Below are 26,005 nucleotides of genomic sequence, written 5' to 3' on the forward strand. Positions count from 1 at the left end.
GGGCTCGCAGTATAGCCAGGCGTGCAGCAGTGCCCCGAGCCGCGGAAGGATATCGCACTGTGTTTACCTCTCCGAACCCCGCCAACCAGGGGCGAGGCCAGCGCCGGCGCCCCCGGCCGGGAGCTGCAATGGCAGTGGCGACCGCCCGCGCCGCCGACTGGCGCGGGAAGCCGTCCGCGGACTGGCAGCAGAGAGACTGATTGATGGGCGCCCGGTTCAATGACAGGGGCCCGGGCGGGGGCGGGGCGGGGCCTTGCTCCGGGCCGAGCCAGTCGCGGGTGCGGTTGGGGGGGCGGGGACTCCGTGGAAATGTGTCGGTGACATTGAATGGGGAGACCGAGTGCGAGCCAGGCGCGCGCGCGCGCGCACACACGCGCACACAGCCCCGCTCGCTCCGAGATCCCCGGCCACGTAAGTAACTATTAATACCGCCTCGCCAGGAGCTGCGGGCGTGCTGAGCGCTGGGATTGGCCTTGGACACCGTCGGCCATCCCCTTTAAATTTTAAATACACAGTCCTCTCTTACCTCTGGGTGGCAAGGAAAAAAATAAAAGAAGAAGAAAAGCCGTCAATTTTTTTCTCCTAAACAAACCCCCGCCGGGCAATTTGGGTTCAGGGCAGGGGGAGACGGAGTGATTGCAAATTATTCCAAGACAAGATCAGTTCTCCCGTGGAAAAGGAACGTCGCGGGTTTGCAGGGCCGGGGAAGCATCCCCTTCCAGCACCCGCAGGACCCCCCGGAAGCTTGTGCCGGGGAAATCGGGGACCATTGATCTGCCCAGGTCCCCGAACGCACTTCTTGCTTCTTTCGGAGGAAGATTCCGAACGCGAGCGAGCGGCGACAGTATGAGCCAGTGCTGAGCTGCGCGCGCGGGCCAAGCCCTGGGCTTTGTCGCGGTACCTGCGCCCGGCCCGCGCCGCAACTCTGCCCAGTTTTTGCAATCTTTTGTTGGCAGCGCGGACCGCTCCAAGTTAAATGCTCCCTTGCTATTTTTCTTTTTTTGTGTTTAATTTTTGGAGAGCTCTTGCGATCTTGGAAAAGCCTCAGACGCCATCTACAGTTAAAACGTAGGTAACTGCCCTCTCCGGCACCCCTCCTTCCACGCCCCCCACCCTTTCCACCAAAAAAGGGGGTGCAGCGCGGATTCTGGTTGCCGTGTGTCGCGAGCCGGTAGACCCGTGCTTATTTCCTTTTTCTTTTTGTTTGGTTTCTTAACGCGTGGAGACCGAGCCGCCGCCGTGCGCTCCCAGAAGACCGCACAAACTACAGCAGGGCTCCTCCGCCCCGTCTGCGGCTCAGAAGGCTGCCTGGGGATCGCTCGGGGAACCCGGCGCCGCAGCTCCCCACCTTAGCAGTCCGGTTACTCATCTAGATCCACGTTGGGAAAAGAGAGACTGAGAAACTAAAAAGTGCGGGGATTCTGCTCCTCGCTGGCTGCTTTGGGGTAACAAAAGGACCCGATTGCCTGCAGACCGAGCACCCCCGGGAGTCGGGCTTGGAGCAGACGAGGTGCCCAGCGGCGCCCGCCCATCTGGGGGCTTCTAACTCTTTCTCCACGTAGCCCCCCGCCCATCCCCTCCCGTCTCGTTCCCTTTTTAAATCCGTGGCATCGAGGCGCCTGCAGCCGCACTCGTCCGCGACTCATCTCTCCAGCAGGGTTTTTTTTTTTTTTTTTTTTTTTGTCGTGTGCGATCCTCACACTCATGAACATACACAGGTCTACCCCCATCACAATAGCGAGATATGGGAGATCGCGGAACAAAACCCAGGATTTCGAAGAGTTGTCGTCCATAAGGTCCGCCGAGCCCAGCCAGAGTTTCAGCCCGAACCTTGGCTCCCCGAGCCCGCCCGAGACTCCGAACTTGTCGCATTGCGTTTCTTGCATCGGGAAATACTTATTGTTGGAACCTCTGGAGGGAGACCACGTTTTTCGTGCTGTGCATCTGCACAGTGGCGAGGAGCTGGTGTGTAAGGTAAGGAGCCCGGCGTTTGCTTGTGCTTTTTGTCTTTTGAAAAGGTTTCTCGGCCCTTTGCAAAGGGCCTGAGGGGGCGGGAGGTCGCTGAGCCCTCGAGTCTAAGGGAGGGAGATTCACAGCATAATTATCTGTGGCCTTGTTAAGTGGGTTTGTTTATTTGTGTGTCCTTGTTCCACTAGTTGCGAAGTTTTTAGATCGTTTGAGACAATGGGGCGGGTTGCGGCGGGGGCGTTTTGGGGAGCACCCGGGCGGGGCGGGCGGCGGGACGGCGAGGGGTCCCGACACGCGTGCTCCTCGAGGCTGGTGGAGCTCCCGTGCGCGCGGCGGGGTCCTGCTGCCCAGGGGATTTCGCTCTAGGTCGAGCCCCCTCCCCTCCCAAGGAACTAGGGAATCCCCCGCGCGTTTTTAAGAGCTGATGACTTGGTTCCTTTAGCAGCCATTGTTCTTAGCAGCGTGCAGGTGTTAAACCTTTGTTCCGAAGGTGCCCTTTAAAAGACACACACAGAGGTGTCCCCTCTGGTTAGGTCCTGGGGCCCAGCACCGGGAAGGAGTTTACAAAGACCTTTCTTCTGCCTGGAGCTTGGAAAGGAGGGCTAGGGTGGGAGCGGGCCACCAGTGCACCTTTGGGTGAACAGTGAATCCTCTGGGTCTTTCTTGTCTTGGTGCCTTCTCATCTCTAGACTCTCTGCCTGCAGGTCCTCCTTCCGCCAATTCCTACTTCCCCTCCCCCTCAACACACCTTTGCCTGTAAGGTTGGGAGTCTCCAGTGCTAATATGGAGGTGGACACTTCGGTTACCCTGAACAGTGGCTTGGTTTTTGTGTACGTGTCTGTGTGTCTTTGTGTGCACTCACAGGGCACAAGAAAGGGGATGAGGAGGGGAATTGTTGCAAAAAAAAAAAAAAGACTACAATAGAGCACAGAATTGGGTATAGGTCAAGAATTCCTTGTCACTTAATTTTAGATTTGCTCACAATTTCTTTTGGGGGCAGGGGGAGAAGGGATCCATGCTGCCTTTGAAATGGGTGCTGTGCACAGCAGTGTTAGAACCACAGACTGGGTTGTGGAATAGCCTCAGATCATACTGGATTGGAGTGTTTCACTGCAAAAACTGGGTTAGTGGAGATGTCAGGTCAGTTTTGTGATTGATTGTTCAGTTCAGACTTTAGGGGAAGTCGGAATTGCTTTTTGCATATACTGAGCATTTGGTATTTTGCATCTTTTCCAAGTTACTGAGACCAGAGCGGCTATGCCCAGTTAACCAAAATTCAGTAGGCAACTCAGAGTGGGATTGGATTCTCAGAAGTCCTGCAAGGTTGCACAATAGGACAGTCATCCTTTAAGATGAATGAGTTCCACAGAGCTGCCACTCTCCTATAAAATGTGCACAGTTCCCAGCAGTGCGCATTTTCCCTCCTTTTGCTCAACTCCAGTACAGAATTTTAATATTTTTCAAAGGCTGTAGATGCTTTTAAGTAAAGAGACTGCAGCCAAATTCTCCAGGAGCATCTTGCTATTATTTCTTTGTTTAAAATCAAGATGACTCTGGCCTCTGCTCTTTCTTTCTCCCTTCAGATCCTTCAAGACATATTTCACTGTGGGCTGACCTTACAGTGGCATTTGCAGGCTTGCTCTCTGGCCTAAAACTGTACTTAATCTGCTGGTTTAGTTATTGCAAAGAGTGAATCAGCCCCTCACCAATTACAGTGTGGCTGCAAGTGGATTAAGTGCAGTATCATTGTTCTGCTTGACAGAGGTCATCCCTTTAAGACACAGCAGCTTCTGTTTTCCTGCCTCCTTGCCAGAGGTGATATGGATGACTTCTTCTGCAAGCATAGCTGTGTATATCCTAGGAAGCTCCAAATGAGTTTTTTAAGGCTGCTTCTATGAACTGCCCTGAAACATTGCTGGCTTTAGCTTACTTCAAGGCTCACTGAAATCTACACATTGAGTCAAGTTGCTTTTGATGTCTTAGAATAGGGTTCCTGTTTCCTACCTTTATGTTGGCCCAAGGAAAAAAAGTCTGCAAAAGCAGATCAAATATAAAAATGCTGCTTAATATAAAGGGCTGAATAGAGAGATGCATAAGACACTGCTTTCGGGAGAGAGAGATTCCAGAGGCATTTAAACAAAATAATCCAGCCTGTTTATTGTCTCCATGTGCTACTTTGGCTAAGCAAATGAAGGAAGGACCTTGGGGGGTCTTTAGCTGTATCGTTTTCACAGAAATGCTGGTAGCTACTGTGCAGACTGACATAATTATTATCTTGGCAGAATGGTCATTTTTTTTTTTTTGCAAACGTTATTAAACGTACCCTAATCTGAGTGCCTTATCTGAACTGTCACCTTATATAACTAAGACTCCAAATTAAACATTTAAAAAAAGCTGGCAACCAGACTTGTGGCTTGATTTTACTCTTGAAGGTGATGGTTTAAATACCAATCCAAGCCCATAAATGCCTGTTAAATCTACTAATAAAAGTTTAGTTCCTTCCCATTTGGGAAAACCTAAGTACCTCTTTTATTTTTCATTCTCTGTCCACCATCTTGGAATTTGGTCTCTTCCACAAAGGGTATGTCTACATTTTGAAGCGCTCATGAATGGGTTTGATTTCTTTTTTTAATTTAATTCTTTGTTCATTTGGTGTTTCAGCATTGGGGCAGGATAATAGACTGAACCAAAGGCACCTTTTATTTTATTTTTTTTAAAGGCAACTGGAAACAGGAAGTTATTTTATAAATAATCATAAATGTAGGCTCTGGTGACAGAATGCACAGCCTAGTGCTTCAGAGCAGGTCAGTCATGCTCATCATATAAGGCAGCCTGCTGACATTCACCACGGCAAAGCATTTATTCCTCTATGAAATTTCCAAGGCCTGCCCCGTTCTGCTGCCTGCAGACTGGGTGTTAAAGTTGACTCAAGCATTTCAGGTTCCTAATTGAACAGGCCTCTGAGGTCACTGCTCTGAGGTCATCATGTGACAGTATCAGGGTGTGATTTGTGGTCTCTGGAGAGGGTGAAGTATTCATTCTTAAATTCTAGGGTGTAGTGGCAGCAGCTGTGCTGCTTTCCTCAGATGCCTCATTATGGTTCATTCACAACGTTACTGTTAACTTTGCTTCCTCAGCCCCAGTTAGCACCAGCCCCCTTGAGGTGCTCATCGTCTCTGTTTGACTCACAGATTTTTTTTTTTTTTTTAATGCTTAGAGTAACTGAACTCCTGGATTCTTAAATTGCAGGCTGTGTTCCTGAATGGGCTTCAGAAGGCCTAGGGATCTCTTCCAGAGAATCTTGTATTGTGCATGCGTTTGAGAACGGTCCTTGTCTGGCGACAGAGCTTTTATCAGATTCCCTAGTGGGAGGGATCCGGGAGGGATTACAGAATCTGTGTCCTGTGTTTATTTCATGAAGAAGGAGAGAGGTCCCATCCAAATTAGAGGTGGCCCAGTCAGGATGAAGGAGGCCAGGCCAGGCCAGGTCAGTGATTTTCTTTTCCAGCTTTTTTCCTGCCACAATGCAAAATGATGACCACAGGAAGTATGTCTCACTGACAGGCGATTTGGAAAGCTCAGTGACTTTGTACCCATGAATTGCTAGCAGAGTGCCCCTTTGCCGGTGCACACCCCCATAGGCAGTTCTTACCCACATTTCTGGAAAGCAAGATAAACCACATTCCAAACCTCAGGCACTGGTATTCCTTTTTTTTCTTTTTTGATTTTTATTGAAACAGGGTCTCCCTGTGTAGCCCAGGTTTGTCTTCAACTCTTGATCCTCCTGCCTCTGCCTCCTGCATGCTGGGATTACAAGTCTGAGCGCTCTGATTCAGTACAGAGCTTGAAATGAACGAAAGTGCTCCTTTCCAATCAAGAGCTCTCTGTAGGGTTAATTTCTCTTAGATCTGTTTCAAAAGGTATTGATGGTGCACTTTCTTTTTAAGCAATGGTGAGGTGGCGTTTCACAGGCTAATTCTGATTCATAGAAAATCATTGCATAACTGCTTCATTGACTTAGATGTCTGTGGAGGGAAGAAATAAGCCAGCCTGCTTCCCTGTTGAGAAGGGCTGAGTCTTATACCTAGCTCTGCCACTGGGGGGCAGGAATTTGGGCTTGGTCTCTGAGCCTCAGTTTCCACATCTGTGAAATGAATGCCTTAAATTTAGAGAGCTGTTAGGTAAAATCTAGATATTTAATGTATTAATTGCTAATAAGTTATGTAGAGCTCGTTGGTGTGCCTTTTGTTCCTTTATTTGACGGTAGTGTTGTCTATGTTTCTTAGGGGTCTGTCACTGTCTGATTTTGCCTTACTCTGTAAATAGGGAATTGGGCTACAGGGAAGAATAAAATTTACCATTTGTATAGTACCTTCATTTTCTCACAGGCTTCTCCCTCCACTGTAAGTCAGGTTTCATTTGTCCATTGTACATATTGAGGACTTGGAGGCTCAGCGAGGTTTAAAGACTTGTTCAATACTGCACAGCTGGTAGTGGGTCTGAGTCCGAATGCTCTCTGTTATCTCATGAACGCAAGCCTATGGGAGGTATCCACATTCTGCCATAGATTTGTAGGAGGAGTGTCTAACTCAGCTCTTGTTAATCCTGTCCTAGGTGTTTGAGATCAGCTGCTACCAGGAGTCCCTGGCCCCGTGCTTTTGCCTGTCTGCCCACAGCAACATCAACCAAATCACGGAAATCCTCCTGGGGGAGACCAAAGCCTATGTGTTCTTTGAGCGGAGCTATGGAGACATGCACTCCTTCGTCCGTACCTGCAAGAAGCTGAGGGAGGAAGAGGCAGCCAGACTGTTCTACCAGATCGCCTCAGCCGTGGCCCACTGCCACGACGGGGGGCTGGTGCTGCGTGACCTCAAGTTGAGGAAATTCATCTTTAAGGATGAGGAGAGGTAAGTGAGGCTTAGTCAGGTGCAGACACACGTGCTATGAAGGCTGGTCCTGGCCTGGCATGTGAGAGACTGGAAGGAGCACTTTTTGCTGCCTCTTGTCCAGGTGGGAGGACAAACAGGAGACTATTTCAATGTGTAGGTGCTCTTGGAAAATAAGTAACCATTACTCCATATGTGTCATCACATGTCCAAAGGACAGGTGCTGTGCCCTGGGGAAGGTTTGTGGATTGGTGTCATGAACTCTGAAGGTGGCCGCTCACCAGTATGCCATTTTCTATGTCACTAGGGCAGGATTTTGAAGATTCTATACCATCAGAATTGTCTAGAATCAGTTGTTTATAATTCATTCACTTCTTTAACAGCTGTTTCCTGGGCATATATTATGTATGAATCATAGTTCATTATACTGTGAATATCAAGATGAATTAGATACTGACCAGACCCAGAAAGGAGGTGTTATAGGCTTTACCTAGAAGTAAGTCTGGGTCCTGTGAGAACTGGGGTGAGGGCATATTAGTTCCAACTAGAAGTCCTCAAAGGGCTAAGAAAGGTTTGATAGAAACTAAGGCTTGGAAGAGGACTATATTATGGGAAGAGGGCAGTATAGGTAGGATTGGCCTTCTAAGTAAGGAAGTTGCACCATGGGGAAGATCGTGGTCATCTCAGGAGACAGCTGCACTTGACATTGAGCTTCTGGGTTCCAATGATGACTCTGTGATTAACACCTTCATTCTGCTGGGGCCCTGCTTTCTCTTCCGGCTGACTGTGATTGAGCTACTTTTTAAGAAGGTGCTTTTTTTAGAGGGATGGAGGCAACAAATTTATACTCATTGCTCCAAGAATTATTGAGGAAGCTTTACTTACCTGAGCTCATGGATTCTTATGGCTGCCTTGGTCATCCTCATCCCCTGCTGGAAAAGGGGGTCTGTGAAGTAGAGGACCCATAGTCACAAAGCCATCAAAGTTCTCAGCTAGGACCATCTGATGGTGGAGCCAGGACACTTCATTCATTCACTCACTCTGCAAACTTTTCTTCAGTACCTTCTGTGTGCCTGGAACAGAGCTAGTGGTCAGATCTTTCTGCCTTCCAGTTCCTTTGCCATCAAGCTCAGTGGCCTGTGATATTTTCAATATATTGCTTATAGAAATCCAGTGGCATCAAATGAGCTAGATATAGTGATGTGTGTCTATGTGTTTTGTAAATCTCCATGGTTTGAACTAATTGGGAACTTAATGCCTGGCAAGCATTTGGGGATTAGCAAGGGAAAAGGGCCTGTTGTTACTTAGGCCAAATGGAATAATTTCATGGGTGTTTATAATCCAGCTGCGTATACAACGTGCAAAGGGCTTCTGGGCTTCCTGGATCTACAGAAGTTTGTTATTTTTCCATATTTTTACCCACAGAGGGATCCTTGGCAACTGTGGCAGCTAATGTCCTGGCCTTTGATCGTGATGCTTTGGTTTTATTAACAAAGCAAAGGGGGAGCTCTCCTAAGATTAGTGTGGGAGGCACTTACCTTTACTCTTCTGCAGTTCAGGTGCTTCTGCCCTTGTGTCCTGAAAACTCAGGTCCTTACCCTGGTTTTGTCTTGAGTAATGTTGCTCCCACCCCAGCCTGGCCTCACCTTTCTCATCCCTATGTGGCCATGGCTCCATTACATTGGCTCCAAGTTCTTTTCTTTTCCTTATAATATTCGGGTCTATGTTCTTTGAATGTCAGCAGAATGCTGACAAAGGTATTCTCCTTGCCCTTCTGTGTTCCACTTTTCTTCGAAATTTAATAACTTCACCTTCAAAAATAAGAGGTAATATTTTGTTGACTACTGGCTCTACGATTATAGTTTAGCTTATTTTATCCTCTCTACAGTTGGAGAGGAGAGGGCTGGCATGTGCATTTGCTAGCCAAAAGCAGAGTGGTGAAATCTCAGTTACTCCAAGAAAGGAAAGGAAGGTAAGATTCCCTGCTAGTCAGCTCAGCTCTCAAGAAATTCATTCACCTGCCAGAGGGTGTGAGCAGCCCAGTGCCCTGGTCTCTCCCACAGGGTCCTGCCTGTTGAAACATCTCCAAGCGTCAGCCACTGCCAGGGTGGCATGTTTGGGGATAGCACCCCATAGCGAGTGTCTCTTTGTGAAGTGAGTGTGAGTAGTTTGGATGTCTCAGGTCCCCATGCAACCATTTGGCTCTGCAGTGCTTTTTCTTTTTGCCTCACACCATGTTGAGGTCTCAGGGGACTTCATTCCAGAATAGGACAAGTGTCTATCTGGGAAGCTCTGCGAAGGTCAATTCTGTGTTCAGCATTTACAATAGTCTAAATGCTCTCATCAGTAACTTATAGGAACTTTTTATTTTCTCACCCAACTATTAAGTTTTTGTGAAAGGGCAGTAGTACCTACTAGCTGTTTTTATTGTTTTGTTTAATAATGTTCAGTACAAAATGTAAAACTTCTGGTTTGTTGCTGAAACATATTTCTCCCTCTCTGTCTCCTGGCTATGTCAAGTTTCACAGCAAAATCTCTTGCTATTTGACCCGTGGAGTGGCTAGCATGCAACAGGTAGCCAGCATTTCCTGAGGGGATAGAGTGTGAAGCCAGGGGTAGAGGTCCTCAGATCTCATTGGGTCTGGGTGCTGGTTGCTTTTACCTCCCATCCCAACTGTGGCATGTTCTTCCTGCTGTTCTGACAACATCAAAAGCATGGGGAACAATGGCTGAAATCTGAAAGAGTTTTGAAAACTGTTTTCCTATCCTTCTTAAAAATGAAAAATGCACTGCAGCCTCTTGGAAGTTTGTGCTTCATTAAGCTCTGGGAGACCAGACACCTCACTTTCACATCAGTCTTCTTTTAAGGGTGTGCTTCCTGTTCTTCCCGATCTTGAGAGTGATGGAAGGTAAGGTGAAGGCATTGACTGAGCCTCACTGGGTGCAGAGCAAGACTGCCTATGAGCTGATTCCATATACATAGACTCCAGTGGCACCATCTCATACTGCACAGAGGGAACTGTCAGAGCTCTGAGTTCAATTTCCCAGCTAGATTTGCAAACATTATACTCAGGTGACACCCAAGATCATGTTCACACCCAATGCCAGTGTGCCTTCTACAGCTGTGCTGAATCAGCAACATACAGCTCAGATTCTCCTTTACTTTGATTAAGGTTTTAGATTTAGATTCTGGCTCCACCATTTGTTAGCTACCTGTTCTTGGATAAGTCATTTAATGTTTCTGAGCTGCAGTGTCCTCAAGGTTGAAATATTCATAGCATCCCTGGAAGGTCATGTGAACATTAACAGTTGATTCTGTGATTCACGTGCAGATTCATGTGCAGAGCAGGTTGTCATTAAGTGACAGCTGTGCCTGGAGTCATTGAAAAAAAAAAACAGTACCATGATGAAGTCACTCTCTTTGGTAGGTTTTCCTATAAAGAGTGGAGCCCTTCGTATGTAGGGGTTCACATTTAGAGCACAGCCTCCTTTTTTTTGTTGTTAATGTTTAATGTTAGTCACTATATCAGTGCAAAAAGGGTGACTCTCAAGTCAAGTGCATCTGGTGTGAAACCTGAGGCACAGAAAGGCTAGAAGGTCGAGCAGATGTCTGCAGGCCCCTGGATGTTTCTGCAAGGTAGTCTCCCTTCCCTTCTTTAACACACTCCTCAATGGAAAAAAATCTCAGGACACATTGGCATTTTGAGGAAGTGAATCTTTAGTCACCATTGTGCTTGCCCTAGGCAAACCTTTTGCATCCAAAGTTCCTGCAGCAAATCTGCAATGGTCTGTGTGAGCAGCAGGGACCCTGCAGGAGGGGCCCTGAATCTGATAAGAAGGCACAAAATATGCCCATGTCCCCAAAGGGGTTTCCTGGTACCCTCTAGCTTCTCTTTCCATGCTGTGTTAGTGTGGTGATCTGCTATATCTGCCCCCAACAACAGGCAGTCATTCTGTTCATAGAGGACCTGTGTTTCGATTTGGGCCTCAAGGAACAGCCTGGCCTTAGGCGAAGGCCTGTTACTTTGCAGAGAGTGAGAATTGCTATCTGAATTCCGATCTCTGATCCTGCACTTGTTAGGAAATTTAACCTTGACAAGTTACCCAACCTCCATGCCCAGATTGTCTCGTCTGCAAAGTGAAAATAGCAAGGCATGGAATTAAAGGTATTAGCACACGTAAACCCAATGCTTGGTGCACATAATCAGCCTCCGGAAGTGGCAGCTCCTGCCAACCTTAGCCTCTTCCACACTCAGTGTCTTGAGCCCTTTATGCCAGGGCACCCTAGGCTGCCTAAGGAAAGCAGCGGAGCACTGTTCCTGCAGTCAATGACTCCAGCGTGGTGTTGACCAGCTGTATTTCTCTCCTGGGACAAGGCTTGTTGCCACCCCCCTGCTCTACTCCCAGTCTTAGATCAGTGTTGACATTTCCTTGCACAGAAATGCCTCATGTGAAGTGAGAAACACGCCTCTTTACATGTTTCTTCTTTGGTTGAAAGATCCTTATCTCTTAATGTGGCAGGTTTCATTTCCTCTTCTGAGTGGAAGCACAGCTTGCTTCTGCAGAATGGGAGCTGGGACCTGCTGCAGGAACTCCGAGGCCTGGGGTTTATGGTATAATAAGTACCTTCTGTGCCTCCTCATTCCTTTTCAGGTGTTGCTACCTGTGTTGGCTCTTTCTTTAGATCTTCACTTCCTCCTCTTCCATTGAAGTTTCAGTACCTAACAAAATAGTAGCTGACCAGACTCAGCTTTTCTTTCATTAATAGTGTTCATGTGTTTTTCAAGTTGTAGGTACTCTTTGTTTTAGTTAAGTACCTTACCTTTTTTTTATTTTTTTTGCTTTGGAGGAGACAGAACTCCTGAGAAATTTCCCTGTTTATGTAGACTGACTGTACTTTTGGCCTTGACAACCCTTGGGCAAGGTTTCCCCCTCCATGCTCCTTGGGGTGGGTCAGTGGCCCCTTCCCAGAGCAGCCCTTTGCCTGTGTGTCTCAGCTTCAACTCTGTTTTGATGGTCTAATGGTCCATGGATACATCACTAGGCTGTCCATGTTCCCTGACCCTGCTGGCTTAGAAGTTTCCTGGGACAGAGGCAGTCTCATTCACTCACTGCTACTAGAACATGGCAGGGGGCGGGGGCAGGAGGGTATTGTTATTTGTTGAATAAATGAAGATTTCCTTTTTTGAGTAGGAGCAGCGCAGATTGGATTCTAATGACAGGATGAGAGAGGCAGGGATAAATACAGATCATTTAAATGTAGGTTGTTGCCTGGAATGGGAGCCCAGGAAACTTACGAATCCCCATGGAGATACCTTTGCAAAGGAAGCTGTTTTCAAAGTTGCTCATCAAGTGAGAAATTAACCCATCACTGCCTTTTTGAGTTGATGATTTATGCCTAAGTGACATCTACTTAAGACTTTTTTAAGAGTTTAAGCCAAGCTGTAACTTTATTTAGGAAGGGCTTTGCTAATCACAGTGAGAGGGGACCAGTCTTCCCCAGCCAGGGCTCTGTGCTTAGAAGTAAGTGAAATCATGGCTAACCTTCAGCAGGATTTCTGACCCGGCTGTTTACTACTCAGACTTAGTCAATCAGCTGATTCGTTAGTCTGGAGCCCTGAGTAAACCAGAAGGGAACAGTGGTAAGATTTCTGATTCCTCTACTTAGCTCTATGACCCCAGCTTCTCTTCTCTGAAGGCATTTGGAGATGAGTATGAAAGTGTCCAGCATTGCGACTGGTGCATTACAAGTTCTTAGAAATGTAACTGTCATTACTAATTTTGACCATTGTCTGGTGGTTTTGAAACTCATAACCTAATAATTTATAGATGCATTTATTCATGCAAGGAGCATTTATTAAGCATCTTCTGTGTGCCAGGCACTATTCTAGACACTGGAGACACTGCAGTACTAAATGAGACAGAAAATGCTCTCACAGGACCTATAGGTCAGTGAAGTAATATCTAAGCCTACCTACAGACTCTACCTCCAGTATTTAAATTAACCAATTAACTTCTTCTATTCCACTTCTCTATTTAAATTAACCAGTTTAAGCCCAATGAATAAGTTGTTCTTGTTATCATCAGTTTACAAATGTGGAAATTGAGGGCCAGTGTCACTCAGCCAATTAACACTAGACCTGGGCTTTTTGTGCAGGATAGCTGGCTTCAGAGCCAAAGCTTTTAAACACCGGGTACAAACCTCCAGGTGGACACCAGGTAAAATAGCTCTTTTGTCTAACGCTTAGAGGAAATTTTCTCACACAGATCGGCAACAAGTGTGCACCAGGTGGACTGGCTAGCTGGAGTCTTCATTAAACTTGGTACTCCATTTTCTGAGCAGTCACAACATATATGGACAGAGCTACAAGTAACCAGCTCCACAGACAGGACACCATTGACAGGTGCCCTGTTTTTCTACTTTATAGGTTTTATTTTGTTTTTCAGAGAACTGTAAGATGGAGTCCATTTATCTTCCTGTTCCTCATGCCTTGCAGAGGACTTAGCATTGTAGGTACTCAGTAAAAGAGTGGCAATTGATGAAACAGATGTATGAATACCTCCATACCCTAGAGCTGTGAATATTGTAAGAAAGATCCCTCACTGTATTGGAGGTGGAAGACAGTGGGTTATAAACACATTGTAAATGTCCTTCCCCTAGGACTCTTAATATTTTGTCTAAGTGGTGGAATAGTCTTAACCTGCTTGAAATTTTTTGGGCTCTAGGCATTGCTGTTCTTAGATAGAATACAGATACAGATAGACTCTGAACCCTTAATAGAATGTTGGAGCTATAGAAGGGGCATCTTAGATACGGGAGTTATGCTATCTTGCAGATAATTATTAAGCACTTCCTATAGTGCTAGATGCTGGTGGTACAAGAATCAGTACAGGAGAGTCCATGCTGGTGGTCGATGCAGTGGGACAGTTAAGTCACAATTCTAGTGGCAGAGAGGTGTGAAGAATGATATCTAACTTCATGGCGATGGGTACCTGCTCCAGTTTGGTCTGACCTTGTGGTGAAGGGGAAGGTCCAGAGTGAGCAAAGCCAAGAGGCAGAAAGGAGCCACCTTCCAGGAGAGAAGAACTACTGGAGGGTGAGCTGGGAGAGGCAGCAATGAGACCAAAAGGGCTAGGGCACTGGATATATTTTCCTGACCTTTGAACTTGACCTGAAGCCTTGGAAGAGTCAATGATGGGTTTTTCTAGAGGGCAGGGACAGGATTAGGTTGGTGATTCTGGAAGTATGTGTGAAGGATGGACCTGGGCTTGATTTGGGGGTGATACAGCTTGAAACGACCATGGAAGTGGTCCTAAGAGGTGAAGTGGTTAGCAGGAGAGTGTAAATCATCCCTTTTGTGTTTACAGATGAAGAAATCTACTAGGAGGGGAAGGCCTTTACCCAAGGTCCCAAACATGTCAGTAGCACAATCAAGAGCAGGACCAGAAGTTCTGGATCCCTGGACTTGTTTAGCATGTGCCTAAGCCATCTGGGGTGAGCCCTGGTTTTGGGCTGCCTGCCCAGGTAGAGCATCCTGGTCTGATCCAGTGAATGCAGGGACACATGTGCTCATGTCATTCCTTGAGGTTTGATCTCACCCCTTTTGGGCCTGGAGAGGAACTTTCCAGACCTTGAATTAGCCCAAGTAATGTAGCAGCAACACCCCTGGGTGCTCCTGCCAGCATTGAGCCTGGGAGGCTTTTCTGAGACGCCAGTCAATAGATCTAGGGGAGGAGGGATCCTTGGGGAGCTACTGGTCAGTGGAGGATTGATGAGCATTCTGATCAGCACAGTATTGTCTCCTTGCTTGGGTTTCCCCATCTGTTTCCATGGCAACAGGAGTCACTTGCGTGGGGTCTTCCTGGGGAACGAACAGGGGTGCCAGATGGAATGGCTATGCCTGTTGCTTCAGTGGCTGTGATGAGGCAGAAGAGCATCCATAACATTAGGGGCTCCATTGTGGTTGGTCCAGGGGTGTTGTAGCAAACACCTGAGTGTTTGACTCAGGTTGGGTTTCTCATCCCGACGATGCTATTTCCTGGCAGGTCCTTCATCTCTCTGGGCTTCAAGGAAGGGTTTCTGCAGTGGTCTTTATATCAGATCAGTGTGAAAACATACCCTGCCCAGGTTGTGCGGTTTTAAGGTGATGAGAGAATATTCCACCCTGTAGAACTGGCTATTTCTCTCCTCTGTTGGTGTCCCCCTCCTTACAGATGTCTCTTCCTCCATCTTGAAGGTTTTCCCTGACTGATTTACCTGTTGCCTCCCTGCTCCCTTGTAAGCCACTTGGCAGGAGTTGGGTGGGTTCTGTGAAATGCCCAGGACCTGGAGCAGAGTTGGCTGTCAGAGATAACTGTTGGGAAAATCTACATACACATGAAACCAAGGATTAAATGAGGGACAGGTTGCTTGGCATAGTTTAGTGACTCGTTCAGTTTCAGTAGGGGCTGCTAAGTCTGTGGAATGCTTCCTATGGCAGGAAACAGTTCTTTTTCCGGGCACCCTCTATCACTTGCCTTAGTGGGACTTTTGCCTGTACAGCTGTACTAGTCGCCAAGAGAACATTTTCAGTAATAGGCAGAGCAAGGTCAGACCTGGCTGCAAATGACCTTTTCCCTTGACCCTTAATTTGCCTGGATGCCGGGCCTAATGGCCTTCAATGACTTCTCTGGCTATCATTGACCTCAGGCCACTGGACTTCCTGTCCCTGCCAGGCCCACTTTGGCTGAACTCCCAGCTCAACCTGGCCCACCCTATCCTCCTCTCTTCCTGCCAAGAGTCCAGGGTAATGCATAAAGGTTTCAAAACAAAGTGTGGTTTGCTATGGAGGCCATTTTTTGCTACTGAGGATGGAGAAGATTAGCAGTAGCAACCTGGATCTGAATTGCTGCTCTGCCCTCACTTGACTTACAGCCTTGGTCAAGTCACATCTGCTTTCTGTACCTCAGCTTTCTTCATATAGTAAGTGGGCAGGTCCAGCCAGCTCTGTCTGTATCAAGGGTTATAGCAAGTAGTTACTGTATGTAACAGTTTCTTCTGTGATCTGGTGCTGAGTCAACCTGGCTTCAGGTGTCTCCATCTACTCAGGATCACCCTTGGAAAGTCTCTATCTTTGACACTAAGTAGTCCTCTGATCGTCAAGCCAGGATGTATTTGGAGAAGACAATTATGTTAGAATTCTACTGACATCAGTTTAGATCTCAGCATCTTCAGTTGGCCTATGTATAGCTTAGGATGTTTTACTCTTCTGTACGTTGGCTTCCTTATTTGTTAGGAAGTATGCATATATCCTCATCTTTATCTTTCACTTTTGATTTGAGAACTAAAAATGTAGGCTGTAAAAATCCTAGCATGCAGTAAATTCTTAATACATTCTTGCTGCCGTTGGTAGTAGAATCTTGATCATGGTAATTAAGATGCTATATAGGAATGAAAGGAAAATAAAACCAGGAATTTTGAACATAGAAGAGTCCTTTTCATGCCCTGGAACTATTTGTTCTGGTTTTAGGGAAGGGAGACTAATCACATTGCTGGTTGGACACAGTGACTCTGGAAGCTTGTAAGCCTGTCCTGGGAATAGGTGAGGGGATTGGTGCTTTGAGGGTGACCCTTGCTGCTCCCCCAGAAGCCTGGAGAGGAACCACATTCTGCTGGTTCTAGCTTCCTCACCTGGCATTAGGATCTGTGACACAAGATCTGGCGTCAGGCTGCCTGCCATTGAGTACACAGGCTGCCCACATGTGAGCCGTGTTCATTCAGCAGGCTGAAAGCAAAGCAGGCTGTTCCCTTCTCATGCCAGGGACAGACTGCAGAAGGCATGCAGGGATTTGGCTTCTCTGGCCAAATGCAGCCTGCTTCGGGCTCCTGCCTCATGCGGAGATGTCTCTGCTAGAGAAGATAACCACTGCCATTTACAGCTTTTCAGTTTCCACAGTCCCTGCCCTCTCCCCCCATGTCACTTTTGGGAATCTTCTTCATAGACCATCTCTAGTTTCACCCTGTCCTCAGAGCACATCCTGATAAGCTCAGTCAGGAACTGGATGAGATGCAGGGCTTAGCCAAGATTGTCTCAGGCCAGGAAGGAGCATGGTCACAGCATTTGAGTACTTCCACTTGCCTGGGGCTCCCATTTGATGTTCCATCTCTGCCTTCCGTGCCAGGCTCTAGGGTTGAGGATGGGGGCATCATTTTAATAATAGGAACCATATAGTTGCCACCATTTTCTCACATGTTATGCTAGGCTCTCACAGAACTCATTCTTGCATTCTCTGATTCAATCCTCACAAAAACTGAGAGGATGGGTGTTGCTTTACTTATATGGATTTGTCCCTAGTGCCTAGTTTGGGAGCTGAAATGGAATAAAGACTCCACGAATGTCTTTTGAATGCCTGAGTGATTAGTGAGACATTTGAATGACTAGGTCCACAGATGCTTCTGTTGATTTTTATGGAAATTGATTCCTTTGCCTGGGAAATGCATCATCCCCAGACTGTTGAGGGGACAGCAGAAGTTGTAAAACTGTTCATTTCTGTCTGTGACGGTGCCTTGCTCTGCCTGCCCCATGCAGTCCTATGAGTAGTGACAGCAGCCCTGTCTCCCAGGGGAGGGAGCCAAGGCTCAGAGGTCTTCAGCAGCTGCCCAACAGTTACACAGCAAGTCCTCAGGCACTAGAACTGGAAGCCTTGCTGCCTGCCTGACTTCCTTCTGCTCCCTGACATGGTGTGTATCCTTGTAGGCCAGCGTTTAGAGATGGAATCCAGACCCACTGCCTCGACCCTTCCTTACGGGTGATATAAACAAGTTCAGGATGTTCCGAGGAGGCAGGGTCAAAGGATAGCCTGCAAGGACTGCATTTCCTTCCCTTCCTTTCTGCAGACTTCTCTTTCCTGCTCTGCCCTGTCTGCGATGCAGATGCTCCTGCAAGGGACTCGCTCCTGCCTCAAGCTGGTTCGATCTGGCCAGGGTACATAGGTGCTGCCCATTTGGATAGAGCCTTATCCACTGAGTAACCTGGGTGTCATTTGCACACGTACTGCATGGGCAGGTAGGGGCCAGCCTGAGAAGGGTGAGCACCCAATTTTTGTTATTCTTGCCTGCTATACCAGTTTCCTCTTCTGCCTCTCTGGGCCTCACGCTTCTGGTCCACCTGGAGGACTCCAATGCCTGTCTTAGAAAATTATCTCATATATCATATGTAAATGCCTGGCACGCCTCAGGTATATAGACGATGTTTGACACTTGGTACTTTGTAATTTTTAACTTGAACTTGGGGCTGTTTTTTCAGCACACGCTTTGCCCTCAAGCTGCCCTGACCCCTGTAGCTGCTCTGTTGCAGTCCATGCGGAACCCAATGAAACAAGGCCACCCAGCTCCCCATCACTGCAATCCCCACCTCTCCACAGAAGGAGAGTAAAGTGTCTGTAGATCAGCCCAAGGACAGCTGAGCATTAGCAGCATGGGGCATTGTCTTCTTTCTCCATTCTTGAATTCATTTGATATTTGCACAGTCTAAGCCCTTGTCTTGAGCTAAGGAGGAGGCAGACTCCACTTGGGAAACATTAATTGACAAGATGGGGTCCTTGGCTAAGTCCTAAATTCCTCATTTGTGATGTAGAGAGGGCCTCTGGTATGAGGGGTCAGGAGCTTTGCATGGAGTTGCATCTACAGTTAAGACCCAGAGGAAGTAGGTTGCAAATTTGGCTTAGCATAAATAGCTGAAGGTGGAGTCTTTGTCCCTGACAAAACCAGGGAGAGTTCCAGTCCTTGAAACCTTACCCATTTCCCCTCACCCAACAGGTAACTGGGTATCCTTCTTAATCTCCCTCTCGACTTTCATGCGACCTTGGCCAGGTAGGCAGAGCAGAGGCTGTTGATCCTCTCGAGGTCAGAACACCAACGCTCCAAGACTTACCATATGCCTGTCCCTTTAACTGTTGCGTGAGCATCTGCTCGATGCCAGGTGTGTGTCTAGGTGTCACAGGTCTAGCATTGACACATGTGTTGCTCACTGCATCCATAGTGAATTCAGCCATGTGCTTATGAGCTCCTGGAAGTGAGAAAGAAGGGATTCCCAGAAATGACCACAGAATCATTTACAGAGCACTGAGTGCAAATCTGTGTCAACAGCAATGAGCATCATTGTAGGGGCAGATGATGGGTGGGGTACTGCTTTACGTGGGGTGCACAGGCAAGGCCTCCTACATGATGCTTGTGAACTGTGTATAGATGGGAAAGAACACTTTGAGCATTGGGACAGCACAGGCAAAAGCCACTAGAGGGACTGCAGCCAAATAGTGCCCTTTGAGGAGCAGCAAATGGACTAATATGGAGATAGTGAAGGGACATAAATGGGGGTCATATGAGGATATTGATTTCCATGTGAATGAGCTGACACACCTGGAGGGTTTTGGCAGAGGAACCCGACCCCAAGCCTGAATATATTGGTTATAGGACTTGGGATTGTTCCATGAACAACCTTGTCACACAGGTGGGGCACTTAGGACTTCTATTTCTTTCATGGTTATAGTCCTTCCCATAGCTATTCTGCTGCTAAGGCAGAGAGATTGGGGTGAAGAGTTTGGTGTGAGCCAGGCAAGAGCTGAAGGGTGAGGCAGGGGAGGGAAGCTGATAAGAGAACCCCCTTGGGCCTGAAGTACACAATCCCCTCCCTCTCTTTCTCCTTCTCTCAACCCTTGGCTTTTACCCACTTCCCTCCATCCATCTTGGAACATCTGGTGAGGCTGGTGGATCAGTGCTGCTGCCACTTTAGATTAGAAGCTGGAGGAAGAAAGATTTGTTTTTAATCAGCTCAATTCCAGATTAACACAGTAGATGCTTCCTGTTTTTGTAGAGCATTAGCTGTGGAGGACAGGAGAAGAACATGGATACTGTGGATGATAATAGAATATGGGTGAGCAAACAGAAAAGAAAAAGACATATTGCTGTATGTTACAGAATCCCAGAATGTTAAACCTGGCAGAGACACTTAAGACCGCCCTGTCCAAATGGCTCCATGACCACGTGGATGTATATCAAGCTAGTTCACTAACTGTACACTTAAAAATGGTTAACGATGCTAAATTATACTTGATACATATTTTATCATGTTGACTAAGACATGAAAACTGTCTTCTCGGGTCTCCTCTTTAAGATTGAAAAGCAGAGGTTGAGTGACTTATTAGCCGCCTGGAAGCCCTCCTCCCATCTCCTTGCCTGGCACTATTTACTGTGACCACAGATGCCTCTCCCTCGTCAGTGGAAATGAGTCTAGGCAAACAGCCACTCCTGATTCTTGGAGTTCCTAAAATCCACCTGTGATGTCTTAGAAGCAGTGCAGCATTTCACAAAGCTTTTGCCAGAGAGTCCCAGCAATCCTGCTTTGAGTGCTTTTCCTCCCTTCTAGGACTGTTAGTGGATGTTCAGATCACTTTGTAAGGCTGAGACCTGTAGGCAAAAGGGGAAGAGAACCAGCAGAACATGCACTTGGTCTCCAGCTCTGACTGGGGACCACCATGATTGTCCCCATGCTCTTTCTTGCTGTACTAATCGAGCTCCATAACACAGGGTAGAGGCCTACATGCGATGTGTGCTTCTGAGATGAAGGGACTGGTGATGTAAATGTTGGGGGGCCTTATAGCTCTCTCTAGAGGGTTCCTTATTACCTCCTCCCTACCCCGTGCCATCTTTGTAACAGGCTTTTGTGGATGTGGTGGGTTGCAGTTAACAAAGTTTGTGTGGCTTGAGAACCAGCAACTGTGTAGGGCAGTACTCCAGCAGGAAGATGAAGGAAGGATTTCAGTTTTGGGTACTGGAAGTTTAACTTAGTAATATTTAACTTTATTCCCAAAGAACTATATGACAGGAAAGCAGGAATCCTCAGGAGGCACTCAGGCCAAGGAGAGAAGCCTGGGCTGAGAGCTGGGATGCTGGTTGAGGATAATCCTGTTACTTTCAAGTTCAAGTGGAGCCTTGCACAAGCCATTCACCATTCTGGTCCTCAACTTCTAATGCAGTAAATTAGATATGATGAATGTTAAGAGGTCAACTTATTTCCAAAGGTATTTAGTGAACACAGCTTTATTTATTTTATAATCAGTGGTGACCCAGTCTTGCTGGGTGCCAGGGTCTGGGAGTTCAATGTAGGATTTGTCCGCCTCTTTTCCCCAGCGCTTCCAGAGACATCCCCATTCCAGGGGTTGACCCCAGTAGTTCGTAAATGGCAGGAAGACAGTTGGAGATAGGGTGACTAGTTTGAGAAGGACATTGGGATCATGCCGCTGCTGTCAGGTACTTACCCTTCGCCCCTCACATACTTGAGGAATCAGAGTCACAGATGGGTGGCACAGGCAGGTGTGCAAGCTTCAGCCACATGATTAGAGGCAGGGCAATCACCAGCCCTTGGGATTGTGACAGGGAGGACAGGTGACAACTTAAGCAGGAAATCCTTGAAAGATAGACTTGGTAAAAGGGTGTCAGCCTCAGAAAAACTAGGAGGTAGGGAGCTAGCTCCTGCTGGGACCTTCATTGCCAATGCTTGTGTCCAAAAGTGAAGCGGCTGGCACCCAGCAACAGGGTTGGCCTAGGAGCAGCTTATGGGGTCACATCCTCTCTATTTCCCAGCCTAAAGACTTTGGGAATGTTACTCAATTCACTGAGCCTTGTTATCCTAACATAAAATAGAACAGTAAAGTCCTACATGCCTAACAAAAACCACTGGTGAGGCCCAAATGCAGCGAGGTCAGGTGGGTGGTCTTCTGTCACCAAGAAGTGGTAGAGCTACTCATATGTGCTTCTCAATTGGTTAGATCTTAGTTCAAGGATAGACACAGTGGCTCATGCCTTTGTAATCCCAGCTGACAGGCAGATGGGGAGGATCAAGGTTCCAGACGAGCCTGGGCAAAAAGTTAGGAAGCCCCCATCTGAACAAATGATCTGGGTGAGGTGGGATGCATCTGTCACCCCAGCTATGTGGGAAGTGTAGGTAGGAGAATCAGTCTGAGGACGGCCCCAGAAAAAAAAAAACATGAGACCCTATTCTGGAAAATAAATGAAGAGGCTGGGGGCATGTTTCATGTGACAAGTATAAGGCTTTGAGGTCGTACACCAGTACTGCCAATAAATAAATGAATCTGAGTTCAAGTCCCATGAAGCCTATCTTGCTATAATGATTTTGAGAAAATGACTTACTCTTTTGTTCCTTCATTGCTAATGTAAGGACACTTGTAATGTTGTTTATGGTTTGCTTTGTTGTTGAAGACTTGCTTGAATTCCCCAGTACAGCTTCATGAAAAGATTTTGTCAGTCTGTCTCTTGTGTGTCCTTAGCTCTGGAATAGTGTCTTAAAGACAGAGGTGCTCAGTAAAGCACATAGGGCTGGTCATGTGAATGAATGAAGGGTCTTTTGGCTACAATGACAGGGTGACTGTACCTTCCATCGCCTTTGGGCGCTCACATCTTCCTCTCTTCCTTGCAGGACTCGGGTCAAGCTGGAGAGCCTGGAAGATGCTTACATCCTCCGGGGAGACGATGACTCTCTCTCTGACAAGCATGGCTGCCCGGCATACGTCAGCCCAGAAATCTTGAACACCAATGGCAGCTACTCGGGCAAGGCAGCGGACGTGTGGAGCCTGGGAGTGATGCTGTACACCATGTTGGTGGGGCGCTACCCTTTCCATGACATTGAGCCGAGTTCCCTGTTCAGCAAGATCCGTCGTGGCCAGTTCAACATTCCAGAGACTCTGTCGCCCAAGGCCAAGTGCCTCATCAGAAGCATTCTCCGACGGGAGCCCTCGGAGAGGCTGACCTCGCAGGAGATTCTGGACCATCCTTGGTTTTCTACAGATTTTAGCGTCTCCAATTCGGGATATGGTGCTAAGGAAGTATCTGACCAGCTGGTGCCAGATGTCAACATGGAAGAGAACTTGGACCCTTTCTTTAACTGAGCTCGTGGCCCACAGAGACTTAGCAGGTACCAGGAGCGAGAGAGGGCCCCAGAAAGGAGTTCTTCCAGGACACATATAGCCTGGCCGGGCAGCAAGACAGACACTTGCACTCACACGTTTCTTGGTTCAGAGGAGGAAAACCTTCAAGGAGCTAACTAAACCTGTAGCATGGGGAGGGGCAAGAGATGTGGGATAGGGGTTGGGGTCAGATGGTGGGTGGGAGCTCCCCCCCAGCTTCTCTTCCCAGGTGCAGCCTGGGAGACCCCTTCCCCTGTTGCTAGTTGGGCCGCTTCCACCTACCCCACTTTTCATTTTGTTAGATAGTTGCAGATCTTGATAGAATCAAACTCTCTGCCTCAAACACACATCTTGGCATTGCACTGTTAGCATTTAACTTCTTGTTATGATTTGGGGAAGGAACAATTGGCTGAAGACTTTTTTTTTTTTTTTTTAAAACAAGCCAACCACCTATGTGATGATAATGGAATTCATTTAAATAATTTGGTGCGCACAGACTGACCTGAAACCTGGGTGCTAAACTAAAAGATAGCAAAAGTCCAGTTGGTGTCTCTTAATCACTCTCTTCAACTCATTTCTTCTAAATAAACTATTTAATATCCTGGCTAATGCTTTGCTCCCTGAAGGGGAAAACTCTTCCTTAACTGGCTCTTGTGCTTCACATCTGTTGGTTTGTGGCAGGAAGGTATTAGTCAAACTTCAGATGCATTAGCACTATGGTAGTCGAAAGGGGAAGAAGAAAGGGAAAGAGAAATCCAACTTCTTTTTGTTCTTTTGAACGATGAGGCATTCCTCTTTGTACAGATGGTAGCGGCGCCAAAGTGGGCAGGAAGCTTCTGGAGTCTGATGCTTTTGCAACACTCTGATCTCAACTAAACATTTTGTCTTTGTTTTATGGGAAACTAGTGCAACCAAGCAGGTTGTCTCACATGTATAAAATACAGGGCAGCTAGTTAGTTTTCTTTATGAAGAATGAGGTTTTGGCTTGGAAGGCCCTCTGGTTTGATAATAAGCTGAAAGCTAAGATGATATAAATACAAACAGCTCTCTATCCCAATACGCACCTTTGTGTTTTCAAGAACTCTTCTATTTATTAAGGAAAATGTCACATTGTGATGTATTAAGCCAGTACTTCAATTACGGGTCGACTTGGGATGACATGTTACATGCTGTAGTTAACATTTATAATTTTTTTTCTTGTTTGAGTATTTCTGTCCCTGAAATAACTTTTATTTGGCTTTTCTAGATAGCTTTATTTGATTTCGAGTGGCAAAATGTTTTTTATTACGGCTTTTCTATTGCTGTATGATACAGAACTCTTTTGGCATAAATACTTGTGTTTCCAGTACCTCAGTTGTTGGAATTTTACTGCCTGTATATGTTTTGTGAAATGGTCCTGTTTTTTGGGTAGGTAACACGTGGACTCTAGTATGTAAATGTGACTTGAATCTGTGCTTCATTATAGTACGTGGCATGTGTGTGCAGACTCTTGGATGCTTCATACCTGCTCAGCAGGAATCCCTGTCCCCAGGAGGGCGGCTTCCCCATTCATAATCAGGAGACAAGGCGACCATGGATTTGCCCTTGATTCTATTTTAATAATGGAAGATTCAGACAGAGGAGAGAGGGGTTTTACACTCTGAAGATGGTGCTGTGGTGAGAAGGACTTTTTTCCTTCCCTCTCCCTATTTTTTAAGTACCTGGTAGGAGGAAAGATTGGTGACGTGCATGGAGGGGAATCTGTGGCCTCTGGTGCTTTGTCCTGTATTTGGTTTAATGTTTTTGTCCTAATCTCTTCAATCAATAAAATTGTGCGTATTTAACTAAAATCCGAGGTCTGGGAAATGATTTTCTGCTAACTGGTTTGTGGCCACCAAACATTAACCAGGAAGTTACACATGTCCTTAGGTATATAGGTGAACCATGATCACTATTTTTTTATTAGCACACAATAGTTGAACATCAGGATACATTGTGACATTTATATATGTGCTTACAATATAGCTTAATTAGATTCACCCCCTCCATTGTTCTCCCTCATCCCTTTCTCAGCATAATGACGACAGGTTTCATTGTTCTGTTTTTATACATGGATACAAAATACATCCACCGTCATATTTGCCCTCTTCACCTTTCCCTTATGGCCCTCCCTCCTAGAAAAGACCTGTCTTACCTTGCTGTCCTTCAGTTTTTTAAGTGTATATTGATGGCTCAAGGGTGGGTTGTTTGCCTTGGCAGCTCAGACATGTTTATATTGTGCTTTCATCAAACTAACCCCCCTATTTCTTACGGTTTTTCTGTCACCCTGCGCCCCTGTTATTCAACAGCTTATAGTGCATTGCAGTATATATCTTCATACACAGCTGCAAATTATTTCATCTGAAAAATATTTCAATATTTCTAATAGTTCTAACATTCTCTTTCCTTCCCCTGCTTCCCTATAATCCCCTCAGATAGACTCACTAATACAACATGGCACTATTTATAAAAGCTACCTTTCGTACTATTTGGGTGTGTGCTGGCCAATCTAGCTATAACAGCTTACTGAATTAACCTGTCGGGACAGCCTGAAGAGGAATGGATTACATTCCAGCTATACATTCGGAAATAAGCCCAGGAAAGTGGTGCGTTGTCCAGGGTCAAACATAAAATGTCCTGCAGATGATACAGCCAGGACTGCACCCCATGTCTGTTTCATCCCAAGCTTACTCACACTTCCTGTGATGTCAAAGCGCCTCAGTTCTCTGAAAGAGGGTAATAACAGCTCTGGAGCAATTGGGTTTGCCCTAGGAAGACACAAACAATCTGGCCTTTCACAGGATTACCTGGGAATAGCAGCATTTGCTAAAACTGGGTAGGAAATGTTCAAAGACACCCAGCTTCCATCAACTGATGCCTATGTGAGCCTTCTCTCTCTGAGGCTAGATTGGAAGAGCTAGATGGGCTCTGCTGGCAATCACAGCCCTTGTGCACATGGCTTAACAAGCAGTGTTAGCCCAGAGAGGCTCAGTTCCATCCTGAAACACTGAGTAAGCACCTTGGTGCATCAGGGAGCCAAACAGATGCAGTGAATGGAAGTGAGTGGGGAGGGAAACACAGGGTCCATGGAAGCCCACCTTCCATGATGAGCACCCCACTCATCTTTTAAGAAGTGTCCTGGAAGGAGTGATAATGGAAAGAAAAGGATTTAG

At 46.7% G+C, this 26,005-nt stretch overlaps 1 protein-coding gene across 2 annotated transcripts; it reads left to right on the forward strand.

Annotated features, from left to right (window-relative positions):
• Positions 1–341: 341 nt before the first annotated feature.
• Positions 342–24,643, forward strand: Trib2 (tribbles pseudokinase 2). 2 transcript variants are annotated; one of them, XM_020184460.2, is made up of 3 exons: positions 342–1,974; positions 6,583–6,875; positions 22,328–24,643. In XM_020184460.2, exons 1-3 carry the CDS (start codon positions 1,705–1,707, stop codon positions 22,794–22,796), a joined length of 1,032 nt encoding a protein of 343 aa, XP_020040049.1. In that variant the 5' UTR covers positions 342–1,704; the 3' UTR covers positions 22,797–24,643. The 2 variants fall into 2 exon arrangements, with proteins under 2 accessions (XP_020040049.1, XP_073905300.1); XM_074049199.1 differs by lacking the exon at positions 342–1,974 and adding an exon at positions 4,725–5,455.
• Positions 24,644–26,005: the final 1,362 nt, after the last annotated feature.

Source organism: Castor canadensis, chromosome 12 (genome assembly GCF_047511655.1).
Source record: "Castor canadensis chromosome 12, mCasCan1.hap1v2, whole genome shotgun sequence".
Lineage (NCBI taxonomy): Eukaryota > Metazoa > Chordata > Mammalia > Rodentia > Castoridae > Castor > Castor canadensis.

Coding starts and splice junctions, on each gene's coding strand:
- Trib2 (XM_020184460.2), top strand. CDS start 1,705: ATGAACATACACAGGTCTACCCCCATCACAATAGCGAGATATGGGAGA. Junction 1,975..6,582: donor GCGAGGAGCTGGTGTGTAAG/GTAAGGAGCCCG, acceptor ATCCTGTCCTAG/GTGTTTGAGATCAGCTGCTA. Junction 6,876..22,327: donor ATCTTTAAGGATGAGGAGAG/GTAAGTGAGGCT, acceptor TCTTCCTTGCAG/GACTCGGGTCAAGCTGGAGA.